Below are 20,236 nucleotides of genomic sequence, written 5' to 3'. Positions count from 1 at the left end.
TAGAATTTCTAAGCAAACAGCTGGAGGCAGGGCTTTCTCCTATAGAGCTCCATTTTTATGGAATGGTCTGCTTACCCATGTGAGAGACGCAGACTCGGTCTCAACCTTTAAGTCTTTACTGAAGACTCATCTCTTCAGTAGGTCATATGATTGAGTGTAGTCTGGCCCAGGAGTGGGAAGGTGAACAGAAAGGCTCTGGAGCAACGAACCGCCCTTGCTGTCTCTGCCTGGCTGGTTCCCCTCTCTCCACTGGGATTCACTGCCTCTAACCCTATTACAGGGGCTGAGTCACTGGCTTACTGGTGCTCTTTCATGCCGTCCCTAGGAGGGGTGTGTCACTTGAGTGGGTTGAGTCACTGACGTGATCTTCCCGTCTGGGTTGGCCTGAGCCCTAGGTCCATGCCTCAGGACTACCTGGCATGATGACTCTTTGCTGTCCCCAGTCCACCTGGCTGTGCTGCTGCTCCAGTTTCAACTGTTCTGCCTGCGACTATGGAACCCTGACCTGTTCACCGGACATGCTACCTGTCCCAGACCTGCTGTTTTCAACTCTCTAGAGACAGCAGGAGCGGTAGAGATACTCCTAATGTTCGGCTATGAAAAGCCAACTGACATTTACTCCTGAGGTGCCTTCTTGCTGCACACTCGACAACTACTGTGATTATTATTATTGGACCATGCTGGTCATTTATGAACATTTGCACATCTTGGCCATGTTCTGTTATAATCTCCAACCAGCACAGCTAGAAGAGGACTGGCCACCCCTCATAGCCTGGATCCTCTCTAGGTTTCTTCCTAGGTTTTGGCCTTTCTAGGGAGTTTTTCCTAGCCACCATGCTTCTACACCTGCATTGCTTGCTGTTTGGGGTTTTAGGCTGGGTTTCTGTACAGCACTTTGAGATATCAGCTGATGTAAGAAGGGCTATATAAATAAATTTGATTTAATATTCCAGTCTGTGCTAGCAAAACAGTCATGTACCGTAGCATCCGTGTCATCTGACCACTTTTGTATTGAGCAAGTCACTGGTACTTCCTGATTTAGTTTTTGCTTGTAAGCAGGAATCAGGAGGATAGAATTATGGTCAGATTTGCCAAGGGGGAACTTTGTATGCGTCTGTGTGTGGAGTATTGGTGTTCTACAGTTTTTTCCCCACTCTGGTTGCATGTGACATGCTGGTAGAGATGAGGTAAAACAGATTTGTCTGCCTGCATTAAAATCCCCATCCATTAGTAGCGCCGCTTCTGGATGAGCATTTTTCTTGTTTGCTTATGGCCTTATACAGACTTGGTGCCAGCATCGGTTTTGTGATGGTCAATATACGGCTACGAAAAATATAGATGAAAATTCTCTTTGTAGATAGCGTGGGCTATGGTTTATCATGAGTTACTCTACCTCAGGCAAGCAATACCTCAAGACCTTAATATTAGACATCTCCCACCAGCTGCTATTGACAAATAGACACACCACCCCTTTTCTTCCTGGACGTAGCTGTTGTTCTGCCGATGCACAGAAAACCCAGCCAAATGTATATTATCTGTGTCGTCGTTCAGCCAAGTGACACAAAAGATGTTACCGTTTTTAATGTCCTGTTCGTAACAGTCTTGAACTGAGCTCATCCAGTTTATTCTCCAATTATTGTACATTGGCCAATGGAATGGATGGTAGAGGCAGGTCAGCCACTCACCAAACTAATTATCACATGGCACCCAGAACTGTCCCCCCTGGACCAGTCTTTTTTTCATGCAAATGACAGGGATTTGGGCCTGGTCTGGGAGAAACAATGCATCACTCATTAAAAACAATCTTCATCCAGTTACAGGTGAGTAATCGCTGTTCTGATATCCAAAAGCAAAAACATGTATAAAACAAGTTAGTGAAAAAAACCCAAATTGGTTAGGAACCCGTAAAACATCCCCTCTGTGCCATTAGCTCGCTCTTACAAAAAGCAGGGTACTATACATTATACCACAATGAAAACCGTCAAAATAAGTGCGACAATCATAGTCCTTGAATGAATACACCATCATATGCGTCGGCTTCTCAGATCCAGATGACCTAAATCTTAATTTTGGCACGAGGGCCACATTGGGATTTCGAAATTAAACAGAGTGCCACTGATTTTATGTTGACAGATTTGCTGGTCAAAATCAAATTGCAGCCTAGAAAACTGGCACTCATTTCTAATTATATAGGTCTATTATCATTTCTACATACTTTCCATCTGGTTTTAGAGATTTAGTATTATTTAAATTAACACAAGCTGTATTTTGCCCACCCCTGACCAAAATCACACTATTCGACATCACCACCGAAACAGCAAGAGGAGTTAAGGAGTATACTTTATTGATTTGATAAGACCAAGTGTACAGTACATACATCAACGTAAACTGCTGTTTGAATGGAATTGCTTGAAAAATAACATTGCGTCCCACACCATTAGGCCTAGGCCTTCGGTAAGTTTTAAACAATAACTGGTCCTGTGATCAGACTGACATTGAGGTTAGCAGGTTAGATAGATTTTCAAGTAGACGTTAGGATGAGATAAAGATAAATTGGACAGCAAACACATGATTAAAAGAAGCCAAAGGGTAAACAGAGGCCCAACATTCTAATTTAAAACACCTAACTCCCCGTGCAAACACACTTCCTGAAATAACAGAATTTTAGTGGGGCAGCTCGTGGGGCACCAGTTTGTAGTGGGAGCCACATGAGGGACAGCGCTGAGCATCGCCCTGATGGAGCCAGAACCACACCACTGCAGTGTTATCCTCCTCACCTAGAGAGAGGATGGAGAAAGTGAGAGAAGGGGGAGAAAGGGAGGGGGAGGGAGAAATATAGGAGGGAGGGAGAGATCAGTTGAAGGAGACATTAGATATGAGCAGGAAGGACAACCCTCAGACAGCCATGACAAATCAGAGTGGTACAGCTTCTGGCCACAGAACTACCAGACAGCTGTAGAAAGACTAATATAAAGCTAGTCACATACAGACACAGCCCACAATCCTCTTGGTAGTGATGGAGGGCACCAGATGGGGGTCAGCCTTTGAGCCAGCATACTCTTTGGGCTTCAACATGCTGTAGGGGTCCTGGAAAGAAATCACACAAGACAGGTTCAGTTTTAGACCTAGGCGTGACTTGGTGACATGGAGAACAAAGCACACAGAAACCTTTTAAGGATCCTAAATGTGGCTAGAGGCATGTCGGGCCAGTGCTGAGAACAGAGTGAGATTACTGCCAAACTAATTAATACTTGACATGTTAAACTACCGGTGTCACGTAAATGTTGGCCATAGCAACACAGTTGACGAAAATAATATTAATTTCAAACAAATGTAATCTCGACTCACCGCGCCCTGTTGCGCAGCCTTCATAACTATCTTCTCCAGACCAGTGGCCTGCTCCTCGTCGGTGGGGATGCCTGAAAACATGTCATCAGTGTTAGCTAGCAAGGTTAACTAGTTAGTTGGCATTAGCTAGTTTAAAAGTTAACAAAATTAGCAGTGGGCTACTTCCGCGCTAAACTCATTCAATGATAAAGTCGACACGGATAGCTCGCTGACGCGCTAGCTAGAACCCTAAACTAAGGTACCATCTTTGACTTTTTTTTTAACCTTTATTTAACTAGGCAAGTCAGTTAAGAACAAATTCTTATTTTCAATGACTGCCTAGGAACAGTGGGTTAACTGCCTGTTCAGGGGCAGAAAGACAGATTTGAACCTTGTCAACTCGGGGGTTTGAACTTGCAACCTTCCGGTTACTAGTCCAACGCTCTAACCACCTGCCGTCACTTTGACAAAGGTCGCTATATAAGGCAAAATAGCTCAATATAGGACATGAAAACAATCTGCTCAGCTAGCTACTTAATGAGAACAATGTGGACAGATTGAAAATTGTATTTTGATACAACGAATATTGTGATAACTTGGCTAGAAAGCCTTGCGCCATTGCCTGGCAATGCATCGCCTGTCCTTGGCAAGATATCAATATGTCAAATACGATGCTTCCATGGCTTCTGCCCAAAACCTCCACATTACCGACTCACCACCAACCGCCATGCCGCGGGTGAGAGCAGGGACCGGGGCGGCCCGGCAAGTTGTTGCGGCCCTGACGGCCGACCGAAGCAATAACCTTGCAGCCATTTCTCCTTCTGGTCGAAAGCACTGCTGTTTAAGAAGTCGCAATACAACTGGCAGCACACTGATGACGTTTAATATTTACGTGACAGTCGCATTATTCTGACGTCTGTGCTCTTGTATTTAAAAAATAGACGCGTTCAAGACTCGAGTCGTTGACTAACATTACCTGAAAAGGTAGGCTATGCATATACTTTATCATGCAAACTGATTCAACCTTTATTAAACTAGGCAAGATTAGTCCAAATGAATACACCTTCCCCATTTCATAGAAGGGGGATGAGCATAAATAATCTAGAACTCAAAAAAAGATTAAGCACATGGAAACAGTTGGACATTCATCTTTATTTATTGAAAAGTGGATCAAAAGCAAAAGTCTGACAAATTCAAGACACATATAAAACCCCAAACATCCCCATAATCCCATAGAAGACTGCTAGTCTGAGACATGACTAAAACCAGACAATCATAAAGACTAGAATACACTGACATGAGCTTTGTTGTACATTAAAATACAGTAATCAAGTGACAGTCACTTTCCCTGACATCCCTGATAAGCCCTGCACCCCCATTCTCTTCTCTTTCTACTTATAAACCTAATATCTGTGCAGAGAGAAAAACATCCCCCTTCCTACCCCTGTATTGTTCGCATTGGTCGCAGTCAGAATGATCTGATGCTCTAATTGGTTGTACAGGCATGTGGGAGGGCTTTGGAACTACAGGAGCTCAACGTAATTAGCAGGGAACATTCCGTAGTGTCCATCCGGTCCGTAGCCTCTCCACCAACCCACATCCTCCATGTCTATCCCTATGATGATGTCATCAGGATCAAAGGTAATCTCAGAGTCGTCAGCTGAGGAGGAGAGGAGAGAAGGATGAAAGAAGATTCAATTCAATACAACTTTATGGATAGAGATGAGATAGGGATGAGTGGTGCCAGAAGAGATGAAAGAAGGGAAGCAATATGAGGTGGGACATCAGAGAAAAGATTAGAAAAGCAAAGAAGGATCAGATGAAAGAAGATGAAATGAGAAAAAGAGAGGGACTTGATTTGAACCCAGAGCTGGGCAACACTCACTGGCTTGGTAGTCATACAGAGCCCTGGCACGCACATCATGTCCACTGGCCTCCTCTCTCTGCTCCAGCACCTGAGAGAGATTGTTCAAGTGATAGGGAGTTAAAGAAGATTTGAACAGAATAAAACAGTGGAGTCATAATACCACAGAATTTTCCAACCTATTTGGAATAATATTTGATAACATGGCTAAGAGCAACGTCATCATACTTCCTGTAGACTTACTGTGGGTGTGTCCTGGTAGATATCATCATAAATGTTATCCTCCTCATTTGTTGCTGCCAATGGCAGGAGCTCGTATACCTCATCTAGGTCAATGTGCCCCTCTCTACCCTGAACCAGGCCGGCAACTGTTGGCTCTGAGAGATTCAATATTTAAAGACCCTCACCAGCTGTAGTTTTTAAGTGGTAACAATGTGAGAGTGGAAATGAGTTTGCGTTTGTGTGTGAGGCGGAGGCCTTACCGTCCTCCGGTGCTGGTGCTGTGTCCTGTGTATCACCATCAAAATCATCTGACCAGTACTCCTCTTCAGTGAAGGAAGACTCTGTGACACACATACACACACATATTATTTAGACAGCCTTATCACTACGACATGAATCAGCCTGTGGTGGAAAGAGTTAGCTGCATGCCTGTATGCATGCGTGTTTGGCTTGTGGGTTGGACATGTGAGTGTAGGGCTGCTGGTGCCTCAGGCTGTAGGAACACCGTAGCAGGGGTTTCTGGGAGTAGAGGAGCAGGGCGTTCTGGGAGCAGAGAAGTAAGGGGTTAAAGGCTTAGCTATGATACAGATGTGTGTGTGCATTCATGTGTGCATGTGTGTCTGACTTGTGGGTTGGACAGGTGAGAGTGGGGCAGCTACTTCTGGGAGAAGTGGAACAGGGTTTAAAGGGTTATCTATGATACAGGTGTGTGTGTGTGTGTGTGTGTGTGTGTGTGTGTGTGTGTGTGTGTGTGGGTGGGTGCATGTATTACCTGCGGGTTGGACAGGTGAGAGTGGGGCTGCCTGTGCCTTAGGCTCTGAGAGCAGAGCAGGTGTTTTTGGGACCAGTGGAGCCGGGGCTTCTGGGTGAAAAAAAGCAGGGTATTGTGGGGAACGTGGTTCGTTGGGTGTTTCTCTCTCAGTGGACTTCTGAGTCAGGAAGTGGCTCTGCAGCTTCCCTGAGGGAGGGGGAGAGGGGAATAATATGTGTTATATGTTATTGGGGCTAGGGGAATGTGTGTTATGGGGGGGGGCAGAATGTGTTATTGATATGTCATAATGATTTATTGCTAACTTTATTTAAGTTATTAAGTGTGTTTAGCGTTGACCAGTTTTCTATATCGATACCCACCTTGTTGCTTATCTATAAAACACTATTACAACATTCTAGGTGATTTTACCAGGTCTGGAGCTGGGCGTGTTGTCCAGTGAGGCACTCTGCTCTCTTTTTTAAACAGCTCTCTGGGGTTCAAGGACCTCTGGGAGATCAGACGTGCTGCCTCCTGACACACACACACACACACACACACACACACACACACACACACACACACACACACACACACACACACACACACACACACACACACACAGTTCAGTAAATTATGACATAATGAACACACAAACACAGTGAGTGAGTGCGGACTCTCACGTTTGCTTTTTGTACAGATGCAGGTCTTATCCTCTGAGAGTTCTGACACTCACTGTCATGCTGCTCCTAAAAAGCAGACACACACACAAAAACACACACACTCAAATAAGTTTGGAATACTGCAACTCACAAAAGCATTTTGTGCAATGCATAGAAATCACACATAGTACCACATAAAAGGCTCACCGGCTGATGTTGTTCCTGGTCTCTATACCCTGACTCCTGCTGCTTCTGGTAAGTTCTGTCAAACGGACACACACACAGACAATATTATATTATTGAGCATGTGTTTGTGTGTGTCTGCGCATGTGTGCGTGCATCTGTGATGACTGACTTTGCCTGGTCGATTTGAGAGGTTCTCTCCTTTGCCCTCATTTCTCTCTCTGCAGCCTCCTTTTCATCCCTCTCTTTTTGCTCTCTTTTCACCCTTTGCCTCTCCTCTTCCACTCTCTTGCTCTCCTCCTTCTGACGCACCTCCTCATCTCTCTGAGAGAGAGAGAGAGAGAAAGAGTGAGAAATGTAACATTCTGTTGGAACCAAACTCCCAAAGAACCAGCAGCAGAGTAACTCAAAACAGGATTGCATACCACATTAGGAATAGGGAGATAACAATATAGTATAGTATTACTTTTGTCTGGAATTTTGTTATGTCTTAAGAGCAAGCACTTCAATGTAGCTTACTAGTTACATACGACAAATAAAATGTAGGCTTGGCTATCTGAGAAGGTCTACCTGAGATTGGGCCCAGAAGTTGTCCTTGTTGGTTTGCAGAATCTCATCCACAGCATTAGTCTTCTGGTACACCGACCCCTGAAACACAACAATACATTCTCTGCTGCCAATGACTGGAACGAATTGCAAAAATCACTGAAGCTAGAGACTCATATCTCCCTCACTAACTTTAAGCATCAGCTGTCAGAGCAGCTCACCGATCATTGCACCTGTACATAGCCCATCTGTAAATAGCCCATCCAGCTACCTCATCCCATATTGTTATTTATTTATTTTGCTCCTTTGTACCCCAGTATCTCTACTTGCACATTCATCTTCATCACTCCAGTGTTTAATTGCTAAATTGTAATTGCTTCGCCACTACTGCCTATTTATTGCCTTACCTCCCTAATCTTACCTCATTTGCACACACTGTATATAGATTTTTTTCCCAATTGTGTTATTGACTGTACGTTTGTTTATTTCATGTGTAACTCTGTGTTGTTGTTTGTGTCGCACTGCTTTGCTTTATCTTGGCCAGGTCGCAGTTGTAAATGAGAACTTGTTCTCAACTGGCCTACCTGGTTAAATAAAGGTGAAATAAAATAAATACAAACATTACAGCTGTTTGTGTGTGTGTGTGTCAAATCAAATCAAATTGTATTGGTCACATACACATGTTTAGGAGACGTTATTGCGGATGTAGCAAAATGCTTGTGTTTCTAGCTCCGCCCGTGCGGTAATATCTAACAAGTAACATATAACAATTTCACAATATATACCCAATACACATAAATCTAAGTAAAGGGATGGAATTAAGAATATATAAATATATGGACAAGCAATGTCAGAGCAGCATAGACTAAGATACAGTAGAATAAAATAGAATACAGTATATACATATGAGATGTGTAATGCTCAATATGTAAACAGGGTAGGGTAGCCTAGTGGTTAGAGGGTTGGACTAGTAACCGAAAGGTTGAAAGTTCATATCCCTGAGCTGACAAGGTACAAATCTGTCGTTCTGCCCCTGAACAGGCAGCTAACCCACTGTTCCTAGACCAATTAACCCACTGTTCCTAGGCTGTCATTGTCAATAAGAATTTCTTCTTAACTGACTTGCCTAGTTAAATAAAAAAAAGTGACTATTGTTCCATTTTTTAAAGTGGCCAGTGATTTCAAGTCTATGTACAGTTGAAGTCGGACGTTTACATACACCTTAGCCAAGTACATTTAAACTCAGTATTTCACAATTCTTGACATTTAATCCTGGTAAAAAGTCCCTGTCTTAGGTCAGTTAGGATCACTGCTTTATTTGAAGAATGTGAAATGTCAGAATAATAGTAGAGAGAATGATTTATTTCAGCTTTTATTTATTTCATCACATTTCCAGTGGGTCAGAAGTTTACATACACTCAATTAGTATTTGGTAGCATTGTCTTTAAATTGTTTAACTTGGGTTAAACTTTTTGGGTAGCCTTCCACAAGCTCCCAACAATAAATTGGGTGAATTTTGGCCATTTCCTCCTGACAGAGCTGGTGTAAATGAGTCAAGTTGTTAGGCCTCCTTGCTCGCACATGCTTATTCAGTTCTGCCCACAAATTTACGACAGGATTGAGGTCAGGGCTTTGTGATGGCCACTCCAACACCTTGACTTTGTTGTCCTTAAGCCATTTTGACACAACTCTGGAAGTATGCTTGGGGCCATTGTCCATTTGGAAGACCATTTGCGACCAAGCTTTAACTTCCTGACTGATGTCTTGAGATGTTGCTTCAATATATCCACATAATTTTCCTCCCTCATGAAGCCATCTATTTTGTGAAGTCCACCAGTCCCTCCTTCAGCAAAGCACCCCCACAACATGATGCTGTCCCCCCCCCCCACCTGTGCTTCACCATTGGGACAATGTTCTTCGGCTTGCAAGCATCCCCCTTTTTCCTCCAAATATTGACGATGGTCATTATGGCCAAACAGTTCTATTTTTGTTTCATTAGACCAGAGGACATTTCTCCAGAAAGTACAATATTTGTCCATGTGCAGTTGCAAACTGTAGTCTGTTTTTTTTATGGAGGTTTGGGAACAGTGGCTTCTTCCTTGCTGAGCAGCCTTTCAGGTTATGTTGATATAGGACTCGTTTTACTGTGGGTATAGATACTTTTGTACCTGTTTCCTCCAGCATCTTCACAAGGTCCTTTGATGTTGTCCTGGGATTTATTTGCACTTTCCCCCCCATAGTACATTCAACTCTAGGAGACAGAACACGTCTCCTTCTTGAGCGGTATGATGGCTGCGTGGTCCCATGGTGTTTATACTTGCGTACTATTGTTTGTACAGATGAACTTGGTACCTTCAGGTGTTTGGAAATTGCTCCTAAGGATGAACCAGACTTGTGGAGGTCTACAATTTTTTTTCTGAGGTCTTGGCTGATTTCATTTGATTTTCCCATGATGTCAAGCAAAGAGGCACTGAGTTTGAAGGTAGGCCTTGAAATACATCCACAGGTACACTTCCAATTGACTCAAATGATGTCAATTAGCCTACCAGAAGCTTTTAAAGCCATGACATAATTTTGGGGAATTTTCCAAGCTGTTTAAAAGCATAATCAACTTAGTGTATGTAAATGTCTTAAATTTGTGATACAGTGAATTATAAGTGAAATAATCTGTGTGTAAACAATTGTTGGAAAAATTACTTGTGTCATGCACAAAGTAGATGTCCAAACCGACTTGTCAAAACTATAGTTTGTTAACAAGAAATTTGTGGAGTGGATGAAAAACGAGTTTTACTGACTCCAATCTAAGTGTATGTAAACTTCCGACTTCAACTGTATATAGGCAGCAGCCTCTAATGTGCTAGTGATGGCTATTTAACAGTCTGATGGCCTTGAGATAGAAGCTGTTTTTCAGTCTTGGCTTTGATGCACCTGTACTGACCTCGCATTCTGGATGATAGCAGGGTGAACAGGCAGTGGCTCGTGTTGTTGTTGTCCTTGATGATCTTTTTGGCCTTCCTGTGACATCAGGTGCTGTAGGTGTCCTGGAGGGCAGGTAGTTTGCCTCTGGTGATGCATTGGGCAGACCGCTCCACCCTCTGGAGAGCCCTGCGGTTGTGCGCTGTGCAATTGCCGTACCAGGCGGTGATACAGCCCAACAGGATGCTCTCAATTGTGCATCTGTAAACGTTTGTGCGGGTTTTAGGTGCCAAGCCAAATTTATTCAGCCTCCTGAGGTTGAAGAGGCGCTGTTGCGCCGTCTCCACCACACTGTCCATGTGGGTGGACCATTTCAGTTTGTCAGTGATGTGTACGCCGAGGGACTTGAAGCTTTCCACCTTCTCCACTGTGGTCCCGTCGATGTAGATAGGGGGATGTTCCCTCTGCTGTTTCCTGAAGTCCACGATCATCTCCTTTGTTTTGTTGACATTGAGTGAGAGGTTATTTTCCTGGCACCACACTCCCAGAGCCCTCACCTCCTCCCTGTAGGCTGTCTCATCATTGTTGGTAATCACGTCTCCTACTGTTGTGTCATCTGCAAACTTGATGATTGAGTCGGAGGCGAGCTTGGCCACGCAGTCATGGGTGAACAGGGAGTACAGGAGAGGGCTGAGCACACACCCTTGTGGGGCTCCAGTTATGAGGATCAGTGAAGTGGATGTGTTGTTACCTACCTTCACCACCTGGGAGCGGCCGTCAGGAAGTCCAGGACCCAGTTGCACAGGGTGGGGTTCAGACCCTGGGCCTCAAGCTTAATGATGAGCTTGGAGTGTACTATGGTGTTGAATGCTGAGCTATAGTCAATGAACAGCATTCTTACATAGGTATTCCTCTTGTCCAGTTGGAATAGGGCAGTGTGCAGTGTGATGGCGATTGAATCATCTGTGGATCTATTGGGGCAGTATGCAAACTGAAGTGGGTCTAAGACTGGGATATGGAGAGATTGAACATGTCCGTTAACACACCAGCCAGCTGGTCTGCGTATGCTCTGATGACGCGGCTAGGGATGCCGTCTGGGCCAGCAGCCTTGTGAGGGATAACACGCTTAAATGTCTTACTCGAGATGGCCACGGAGAAGGAGAGCCCACAGTCCTTGGTCGCGGGCCGCGTCGGTGGCACTGTGTTATCCGCAAAGCGGGCAAAGAAGGTGTTTAGCTTGTCCGGAAATAAGAGGCCGGTGTCCGTGACGTTTCTGGTTTTCCTTTTGTAGTCCGTGATTGTCTGTAGACCCTGCCACATATGTCTCGTGTCTGAGACGTTGAATTGCAACTCCACTTTGACTCTACACTGACGTTTTGCCTGTTTGATTGACTTGAGGAGGGAATAACTAAACTGTGTGTGTGTGTGTGTGTGTGTGTGTGTGTGTGTGTGTGTGTGTGTGTGTGTTCTCACCACAGGCCCTCTGGGTATGTCATATTTCTGTGTCTCTTTGGTTTGCAGAATCTCATCCACAGCATTAGTCTTCTGGTACACCGACCCCTGAAACACAACAACACATTACTCTGTGTGTGTGTGTATGCTTGTGTGTGTGCATGAGTGTGTGTGTGTGTGTGTGTTCTCACCACAGGTCCACTGGGTACATCGCTGTATTTCTGTGTCCCTTTGCGAAAGTTAAAGTTGGCCCCCGACGCCTTGGCCACTTTACCCATGATGCTCTCTGGCTCCACGTCATCCTCTCCCCGTGCATTGATGGTCACATGGGCACCCTGCAGGAAAGAGATTGGTCAGAGAGAGAGTCTACACAGCGCGAATTTAGAGTATTAACATTTTGGAGCATCTCTCTCTTTAATGCAGGTAAAACACACCCTTAGGAAGTTACCCATGGAAATGACATGGTTGGCGCACTGTCCTTTCCGAGAGTCCTTTACCCCTTCACCTGTCTAAAACACACACACACACAAAGGTGAATGGCTGATTTGACAAAGGTCTCTCGTGATCGTTATGCTTCGAGGTGTGTGTGTGTGTGTGTGTGTGTGTGTGTGTGTGTGTGTGTGTGTGTGTGTGTGTGTGTGTGTGTGTGTGTGCTACTTACCCAGTTGATGAGGACATATTTACACAGGCCAGAGTTGGGGTCCTTGACACGACAGAAGGCATACATCACCTTCCCACTGCTCAACTCCTCCACCATCTCCCCCAGACCGCCGTCTACATACAGATACACACACACACATCGAACGTGGGTCGTCAACGTTACTGATGACCATGTCAGCCAGCTAAACTAAAGCCTACGTGGTATGGTGTATCTTCAGTTTTCATACAACAAATTCCCTGAATCCCCCCCCCCCATTACACACATGCACAAACAACTTAAATTGCAGACCCACACTCACCTCCCTTCTCTGCCAGGCGGATGTCATTGGTGTTCCCCTCATAGGTGAACAGAGCCCTGTAGACAGACAGAAAAACAACTGGAAGTTTCTCTCTCTCTTGTCATTGCTGAATCACAAACACAAACACACACATACAGATACAACTGTGATACCAAATCAACTGATCTAATCCTTCTCTCAGTTCTTGCTCACCAGTTGGTATCAGACTTCACATCCACCACTTCTTTATACGCGGCCGTGAGTGCTGCTCCGTTTTTACTTAGATTCACCGACATTCTCCTGTGTGTCTATCTGTGCCGTGGCATCCACTGCGTCAAAGAAAACGCAGCACCAAAACTATCCAGGAAATAAGAAATGGTCTCTTCAGTTGGAGTAGCTGAGATATACTGAATGATGAAAGAGCACTCTAGTGGGTAAAAGGCAGAACTTCCAATGACAAGTGAGTCTTGTACCAAGGGGATTCTTTCAGCTTTGTCAAAACTGGGATGGATCAGGACCAAATCGGCAAAATAATGGTCTCCTCTCTGTGTCAAAGTAAGATTCAAATATTCTACCTAGAGAAATCAAGGAAAGAGGACCGCTAACACACACAGGCTGCCCGAGCTGATTCAGTATGAAGGAACTACTACACACACACCCCTCTGAAACTTGTCGGGGCAGTGTGTGTGTGTGCGTGCATGCACGTGTGTGTGTGTGTGTGTGTGTGTGTGTGTGTGTGTGTGTGTGTGTGTGTGTGTGTGTGTGTGAGAGAGAGAGAGAGAGAGAGAGAGAGAGAGAGAGAGAGAGGGAGAGAAAGAAACCGGTCAGGGCAGAACCGGAAAAGTCAATTTTTTTAGATTGGTGCTGCAGTACCGCAAGTTCTTCAGTACAAGCAGGTCGGCAGACTAAATGCTTCCTGCTAACTATTCAGGTGGTGGAACAGTCTACTGTAAAGGGACTGAGGGTGATTGCTAGTTAGACTACAGAAGGTTCACAAACATCAGCCTTGTTGATAAGTAGATCTCCACTCTTTCTCTATCCTATCACATACTCTCTTTCTATCTCATTATCTCTTTGCTGTTGGTGAGCAGTTCTCTCTCTCCCTCCTTTTCTATCCCTGCCAACCCTCTCTCTCTCTCTCTCTCTTGCACGCTCGCTCTCTCTGTGTGTAGATGAGCACCCTCCAGCTTCCTCTTTTACACATATACACACATACACAAACACACACACACACACATACTGAACATACACTAGCTTTCTCAGGAACAAAAGAGGGAATTCCTTTTCACCAATGCACACAGACAGACATAGAGGCGTAGACACAAATACACTCACACACACACACTATTTCAGATGCAGCCTAATCCCTTGTCTCCTTTGCTCGTTGGTGGGTGGTTTTATTATGAGGGAGGGGGGCATGACACTCATCATTCCCAACACCCCCATCACACACACGTTTGCACCTCACACACATGCACAAACACACTATTGTGCAATAGTATTATGTTAGCTTGGAAATGCCTGTGGTTTGCTAGAGGGTTGAGTGTCAATTTTGTAGCAAGGACCTGCAGTCACATAAACATATATGGGGGGTCATTGGGTGTGTAACAGATAACAGACCAAGGGAGGGCTCGGGTTACAGTCCCACAGAAAAAAGTACACACACAAAGATTAAAGAGAGAAGGAGAGCGGGCATTATCAACACCATTATCTTCATCATAATCATTAGCCTACCATTACATCCTTCAGTTCTCTCCTATGAATATGCACATGAAGCCAGCTGGAATTCAATATAATTCAGTGTGGTGAAACAACAGTAAAACTGAGCGATATTCAGTGCGGAGGCAAACTGATTTGTATTTTTAATTGTGTGCCACCCTATGGGACTCCCAATCACAGCCTGATGTGATACAGCCTGGATTTGAACCAGGGACTGTAATGACACCTCTTGCACTGAGATGCAGTGCCTTAGACCACTGTATCACGGGTGATCTGGCTGGGAATCCAGACATTGCAAAGATATACTTTCCCCCTGACCAATATCTTTTTTCAGCTCAAGAAATCAGATGGGAAAAACTCCTGGCACCATTGACACATACATCATTGATAGCTGGACTGGAATTACTCTGTCCAAACGTCTTCCCTCCCCACTTTCTTCCTCCAGTCTCCAGTCTTCCCTCCCCACTTTCTTCCTCCAGTCTCCCGTTTCCCCTCCTCCCCCACCCCCAGTCTTCCCTCCCCACTTTCTTCCTCCAGTCTCCCGTCTTCCCTCCCCACTTTCTTCCTCCAGTCTCCCGTCTTCCCTCCCCACTTTCTTCCTCCAGTCTCCCGTCTTCCCTCCCCACTTTCTTCCTCCAGTCTCCCGTCTTCCCTCCCCACTTTCTTCCTCCAGTCTCCCGTCTTCCCTCCCCACTTTCTTCCTCCAGTCTCCCGTTTTCCCTCCTCCCCCACCCCCAGTCTCCCGTCTTCCCTCCCCACTTTCTTCCTCCAGTCTCCCGTCTTCCCTCCCCACTTTCTTCCTCCAGTCTCCCGTTTTCCCTCCTCCCCACCCCCAGTCTCCCGTCTTCCCTCCCCACTTTCTTCCTCCACTCTCCCGTTTTCCCTCCTCCCCCACCCCCAGTCTCCCGTCTTCCCTCCCCACTTTCTTCCTCCAGTCTCCCGTCTTCCCTCCCCACTTTCTTCCTCCAGTCTCCCGTCTTCCCTCCCCACTTTCTTCCTCCAGTCTCCCGTTTCCCCTCCTCCCCACCCCCAGTCTTCCCTCCCCACTTTCTTCCTCCAGTCTCCCGTCTTCCCTCCCCACTTTCTTCCTCCAGTCTCCCGTCTTCCCTCCCCACTTTCTTCCTCCAGTCTCCCGTCTTCCCTCCCCACTTTCTTCCTCCAGTCTCCCGTCTTCCCTCCCCACTTTCTTCCTCCAGTCTCCCGTCTTCCCTCCCCACTTTCTTCCTCCACTCTCCCGTTTTCCCTCCTCCCCCCACCCCCAGTCTCCCGTTTCCCTCCCCACTTTCTTCCTCCAGTCTCCCGTCTTCCCTCCCCACTTTCTTCCTCCAGTCTCCCGTCTTCCCTCCCCACTTTCTTCCTCCAGTCTCCCGTTTCCCCTCCTCCCCCACCCCCAGTCTTCCCTCCCCACTTTCTTCCTCCAGTCTCCCGTCTTCCCTCCCCACTTTCTTCCTCCAGTCTCCCGTCTTCCCTCCCCACTTTCTTCCTCCAGTCTCCCGTCTTCCCTCCCCACTTTCTTCCTCCAGTCTCCCGTCTTCCCTCCCCACTTTCTTCCTCCAGTCTCCCGTTTTCCCTCCTCCCCCACCCCCAGTCTCCCGTCTTCCCTCCCCACTTTCTTCCTCCAGTCTCCCGTCTTCCCTCCCCACTTTCTTCCTCCAGTCTCCCGTTTTCCCTCCTCCCCCACCCCAGTCTCCCGTCTTCCCTCCCCACTTTCTTCCTCCAGTCTCCCGTCTTCCCTCCCCACTTTCTTCCTCCAGTCTCCCGTCTTCCCTCCCCACTTTCTTCCTCCAGTCTCCCGTCTTCCCTCCCCACTTTCTTCCTCCAGTCTCCCGTTTTCCCTCCTCCCCCACCCCCAGTCTCCCGGCGGCGGCCTAGCTCTTCCTTCCACTCCACCTCAGAAACACCAAGCGACTTGTATTATTTCCCATGCGACCATATACACGCACACAACCAGCGACTAACTTTTTCTCAAACTCGCAAGGATTGCATTTCCTATTTTTGAAGGACAATGGACGACAAAATAATTAAGAAAGTAGGCTTGTGAGCTGACTTTTCTTCGGGCTGATTTTACTCGGGAGGGTAACGTTAAGTAGGAGGACAACTTATGTGCGTGCGTGTTTTAAACTTCTGCGACGTACAGCTTTCCATTGTTTTCGTTTTCCATTTCAGTTTTAAGAGATTGCTAGTTGTTTTTACATCAGTATACGGTTATTCGTGGGATCGTCGATGTGGGTTGTAACGTTAGCTAGTTTTTCTAGCCCAAAATAAAAGACGCGACAAGAAACGAGTGGAACAACTCCAGGAATCGACTAGCTAGTTAACTAGTTAGCTTAGCATGGCTAACTAACGTTAGCTAGCTAACAATGAACAGTCGTTGGATGCTTATTTTTGCAAAGTTTGCAACAACTCGTCTTGTTCATGGCTAATCACGTTACTACCACTGGAAATCGTGGAAATCCAAATAATACAGTGTACTAGCTAGCTAACGTTAGCAGGGTGTTTTGAAACTCGGTGGGTACGACATCACTTCCACGGCAAGACAACAGTGAGTGTGTTTTTAGAAATTCAAGATGCCGCAGCTGGACGGAGGAGGAGGAGATGATTTGGGAGCCAACGATGAGTTGATCTCGTTTAAAGACGAGGGGGAGCAGGAGGAAAAGACCGCCGAGAATGTGTCCTCTGAGCGGGACCTGGACGATGTCAAGTCTTCACTGGTCAACGAGACGGAGAACAACAGCAGTTCGTCTGACTCCGAGGTAGCTAACTTTACTAGCTAGCCAGCTAGGGACAGAAGATTGAATCACTATATAAACAACTACGGTACTAACCTTTTTCTTCTAGCTACCAATCTCCAGTGTTTTTTGGCAAACAACGTTTGTGTGTGTTTGTCAGCAGGCAGTCAGTCATAGACGTCCCCAGCATCACATACCGGATTGGGAGAGTTATGTCAGACAGAGAGAGTTCGTTGCAGAAGGTAAAACACGCCAAACTCATAGTAAAACTATAACACTGTATACCTCTCACTTTGATCCTTCATATGAGTGCCCCCCTCTCCCCACTTTTCTCTATATATCCCCCTCTTCATCCTCTCCTCCTTTATCTCTCCCTCCCTCCCAGTCCATTCCTTTATTTATCAATTCATTTTAAAAAAGCCGTGGGGAAAGAGTTAGGTCATCTTACACCCCTTACAAGAAACACAGAACATATAGCAATAAATCAACAACCACAAGCATTCTTGCCTTGTCGGCAGCTCTGCAGAGTGGTCACTAGCTGGCACAGTCATACAATCTGATTTTAAACACACTGCAAACCCGAATGCCTAACCTTAAATTAAGACCAAAAAGCTAATTTTTGTTTATGAATTTTTGCTTTAGAGCCAATTATGACTTTGCAGCTGGAACATCATCTCCAGAATCCTCCTCCAGCCTCATCCCCTCCCCCCCCTCACCCATTTCTCTCTCAATTCAATGAGCCCTGTTGACAAGAGATGTCACTGTCTTACATGCTAACAAAGCAACTAAACAGATTATAATAGATTGACAACAACCCATCCCTAGTCTATCCCCCAGCTCTGAGGAGGCAGTTGGTCAATGGTTGTTGGAGTTAACTCAGACTAAATTTTTTCAATCCAATTTAGGCTCTCTGTTGGCATGGGAAACATATGTTAACATTGCCAAAGCAAGAGAAGTAGATAATAAACAAAAGTGAAATAAATTAACAGTAAACAATACACTCTCAGAAGTTCCAAAAGAATAAAGACATTTCAAATGTCATTATGTCTATATACAGTGTCTCTCTCTCCCTCTCTCTCCCAGCTCTGAGGAGACAGCAACACGACAGTGGGTTGTTCAAGGCATCTCTGTACGCTGGCTATCCCTTACTGATGATCCCTGACCTGGGTAACCTATCCAACCTGGGCCACTTGGGGAACCTTGGTAACCCCTACCTTTCTCCTGGAGTCCTCTCACCCGGCTCCAGGACGGTGAGTCAGTCACATGCACGCAGGAACATGCATCACATACTGCCACTCTGTTATATTGTTCTTATAATTTTTGCAAGTAAGGCTGCTGTACTAACATAGCTGTCTGTGTGTGGTGTCTGGCGGTGTGTGTATCGACTGTGTGGGACGTCTGTTGTGTGGTTATAAGGGACAGTGAATGATGAGTTGTGTGTGTGTGCGCTCCTACTCTGAGCAGTGTGATGTATCTCATAGCGATTAATGGTGTGTTAACACACTGGCACTACCGCAGCAGACAGGCCCCAACACACCCCTGATAAAACACTGTTGCTGGAATGTGTGTGACAGAGTGAGCGAGGGGGGAGAGAGAGGCTACAGTATTTCATCACCATCCATGCATAACTATGCTACAGTTGTAGCTAACGTTGTTGTTGTTTTTGTTTCCTTTCTGTGCTTTGGGATTGGGGTTAGAGGTCGACCGATTATGATTTTTCAACGCCGATACCAATTTCTGGAGGACCAAAAAAAGCCAATACCGATTAATCAGCCGTTTTTTAATATATATTTGTAATAATGACAATTACAACAATACTGAATGAACAATGAACCCTTTTATTTTAACATAATACATCGAATCTATTTAGTCTCAAATAAATAATGAAATGTTCAATTTGGTTTAAATAATGCAAAAACAGTGTTGGAGAAGAAAGTAAAAGTGCAATATGTGCCATGTAATAAAGGCTACCGTTTAAGTTCCTTGCTCAGAACATGAGAACATATGAAAGCTGGTGGTTCAATATTCCCAGTTAAGAAGTTTTAGGTTGTTATTATAGGAATTATGATGCGTCGACTATTTCTCTATACCATTTGTATTTCATACTCCTTTGACTATTGGATGTTCTTATAGGCACTTTAGTATTGCCAGTCTAATCTCGAGTTGATAGGCTTGAATTCATTAACAGCGCTGTGCTTCAAGCATTGATTGCTAAGAGCTGCTCGCAAACGCAGTAAAGTGCTGTTTGAAAAAATGCTTACGAGCCTGCCGCTGCCTACCACCGCTCAGACTGCTCTATCAAATATCAAATCATAGATTTAATTATAATAAACACACAGAAATACGAGCCTTTGGTCATTAATATGGTCAAATCCAGAAACTATCATTTCGAAAACAAAACGTTTGTTCTTTCAGTGAAGTACGGAACCCTTCCATAAGTCTAAATATTGCTGTTACATTGCACAACCTTCAATGTTATCTCATGATTATGTACAATTCTGGCACATTAATTACGGTCTTTGTTAGGAAGAAACACAGTTTGCAATGAGCCAGACGGCCCAAACTGTTGCATATACCCTGACTCCGCTTGCACTGAACGCAGGAGAAGTGACAAAATTTCCCTAGTTAATATTGCCTGCTAACATTTATTTTAACTAAATATGCAGGTTTAAAAAAATATATATATACTCTGTGTGTTGATTTTAAGAAAGGCATTGATGTTTATGATTAGGTACATTTGTGCAATTTACGTGCTTTTTTCACGAATGCGCCCATTTGGCGAAAATGAATTAGGCTGTGATTCGATGATAAATGAACAGGCACCGCATTGATTATATGCAAAGCAGGACAAGCTAGTTAACCCAGTAATATCATCAACCATGGGTGGTTATCTAGTGATTATGTGAAGATTGATTGTTTTTTTTTTATAC

General features: G+C 45.1%; 3 protein-coding genes across 7 annotated transcripts in view; 1 reads left to right on the top strand and 2 right to left on the bottom strand.

The window, feature by feature from the left end:
• Positions 1 to 2,322: 2,322 nt before the first annotated feature.
• Positions 2,323 to 4,201, bottom strand: LOC112220254 (cytochrome c oxidase subunit 5B, mitochondrial). Its single transcript, XM_024382001.2, has 4 exons — positions 4,044 to 4,201; positions 3,349 to 3,419; positions 2,988 to 3,087; positions 2,323 to 2,777 (listed from the first exon to the last, which is right to left on the bottom strand). The coding sequence occupies exons 1-4, from the start codon at positions 4,138 to 4,140 to the stop codon at positions 2,665 to 2,667; spliced, it is 381 nt and encodes a 126-aa protein (XP_024237769.1). The 5' UTR covers positions 4,141 to 4,201; the 3' UTR covers positions 2,323 to 2,664.
• A 2,002-nt stretch (positions 4,202 to 6,203) lies between these two features.
• LOC112219930 (drebrin-like protein B) lies at positions 6,204 to 17,554 on the bottom strand. Of its 2 annotated transcripts, XM_042302456.1 has the most exons (13): positions 17,403 to 17,544; positions 13,072 to 13,215; positions 12,880 to 12,935; positions 12,582 to 12,694; positions 12,355 to 12,429; positions 12,112 to 12,255; positions 11,942 to 12,028; positions 7,577 to 7,654; positions 7,179 to 7,330; positions 7,031 to 7,085; positions 6,845 to 6,910; positions 6,594 to 6,695; positions 6,204 to 6,371 (listed from the first exon to the last, which is right to left on the bottom strand). In XM_042302456.1, the coding sequence occupies exons 2-13, from the start codon at positions 13,152 to 13,154 to the stop codon at positions 6,348 to 6,350; spliced, it is 1,035 nt and encodes a 344-aa protein (XP_042158390.1). In that variant the 5' UTR covers positions 13,155 to 13,215; positions 17,403 to 17,544; the 3' UTR covers positions 6,204 to 6,347. The 2 variants fall into 2 exon arrangements, with proteins under 2 accessions (XP_042158390.1, XP_042158391.1); XM_042302457.1 differs by lacking the exon at positions 13,072 to 13,215 and having other exon boundaries at positions 17,403 to 17,554.
• LOC112220252 (transcription factor 7-like 1-B) overlaps positions 16,331 to 20,236 on the top strand; it is a 29,208-nt gene continuing 25,302 nt past the window's right edge. For 2 of the 4 annotated variants that reach the window (XM_042302455.1, XM_042302453.1), the window contains exons 1-3: positions 16,337 to 17,330; positions 17,467 to 17,548; positions 18,390 to 18,556. In XM_042302455.1, coding sequence (XP_042158389.1) covers positions 17,145 to 17,330; positions 17,467 to 17,548; positions 18,390 to 18,556 — 435 coding nt within the window. In that variant the 5' untranslated portion in view covers positions 16,337 to 17,144. Of the gene's footprint in view, positions 17,331 to 17,466; positions 17,549 to 18,389; positions 18,557 to 20,236 lie in introns of all 4 variants that reach the window. The other 2 variants (XM_042302452.1, XM_042302454.1) reach the window with 2 other exon arrangements.

This window comes from Oncorhynchus tshawytscha, linkage group LG20 (assembly GCF_018296145.1).
Source record: "Oncorhynchus tshawytscha isolate Ot180627B linkage group LG20, Otsh_v2.0, whole genome shotgun sequence".
NCBI lineage: Eukaryota > Metazoa > Chordata > Actinopteri > Salmoniformes > Salmonidae > Oncorhynchus > Oncorhynchus tshawytscha.
This window is presented reverse-complemented; position numbering and strand designations above follow the sequence as displayed.

Coding starts and splice junctions, on each gene's coding strand:
- LOC112219930 (XM_042302456.1), bottom strand. CDS start 13,154: ATGTCGGTGAATCTAAGTAAAAACGGAGCAGCACTCACGGCCGCGTAT. Junction 6,911..7,030: donor ACCAGGAACAACATCAGCCG/GTGAGCCTTTTA, acceptor TCTGCTTTTTAG/GAGCAGCATGACAGTGAGTG. Junction 6,372..6,593: donor CACGCCCAGCTCCAGACCTG/GTAAAATCACCT, acceptor CCCCTCCCTCAG/GGAAGCTGCAGAGCCACTTC.
- LOC112220254 (XM_024382001.2), bottom strand. CDS start 4,140: ATGGCTGCAAGGTTATTGCTTCGGTCGGCCGTCAGGGCCGCAACAACT. Junction 3,420..4,043: donor CCGCGGCATGGCGGTTGGTG/GTGAGTCGGTAA, acceptor ACATGTTTTCAG/GCATCCCCACCGACGAGGAG. Junction 2,778..2,987: donor GAGGATTGTGGGCTGTGTCT/GTATGTGACTAG, acceptor TCCTCTCTCTAG/GTGAGGAGGATAACACTGCA.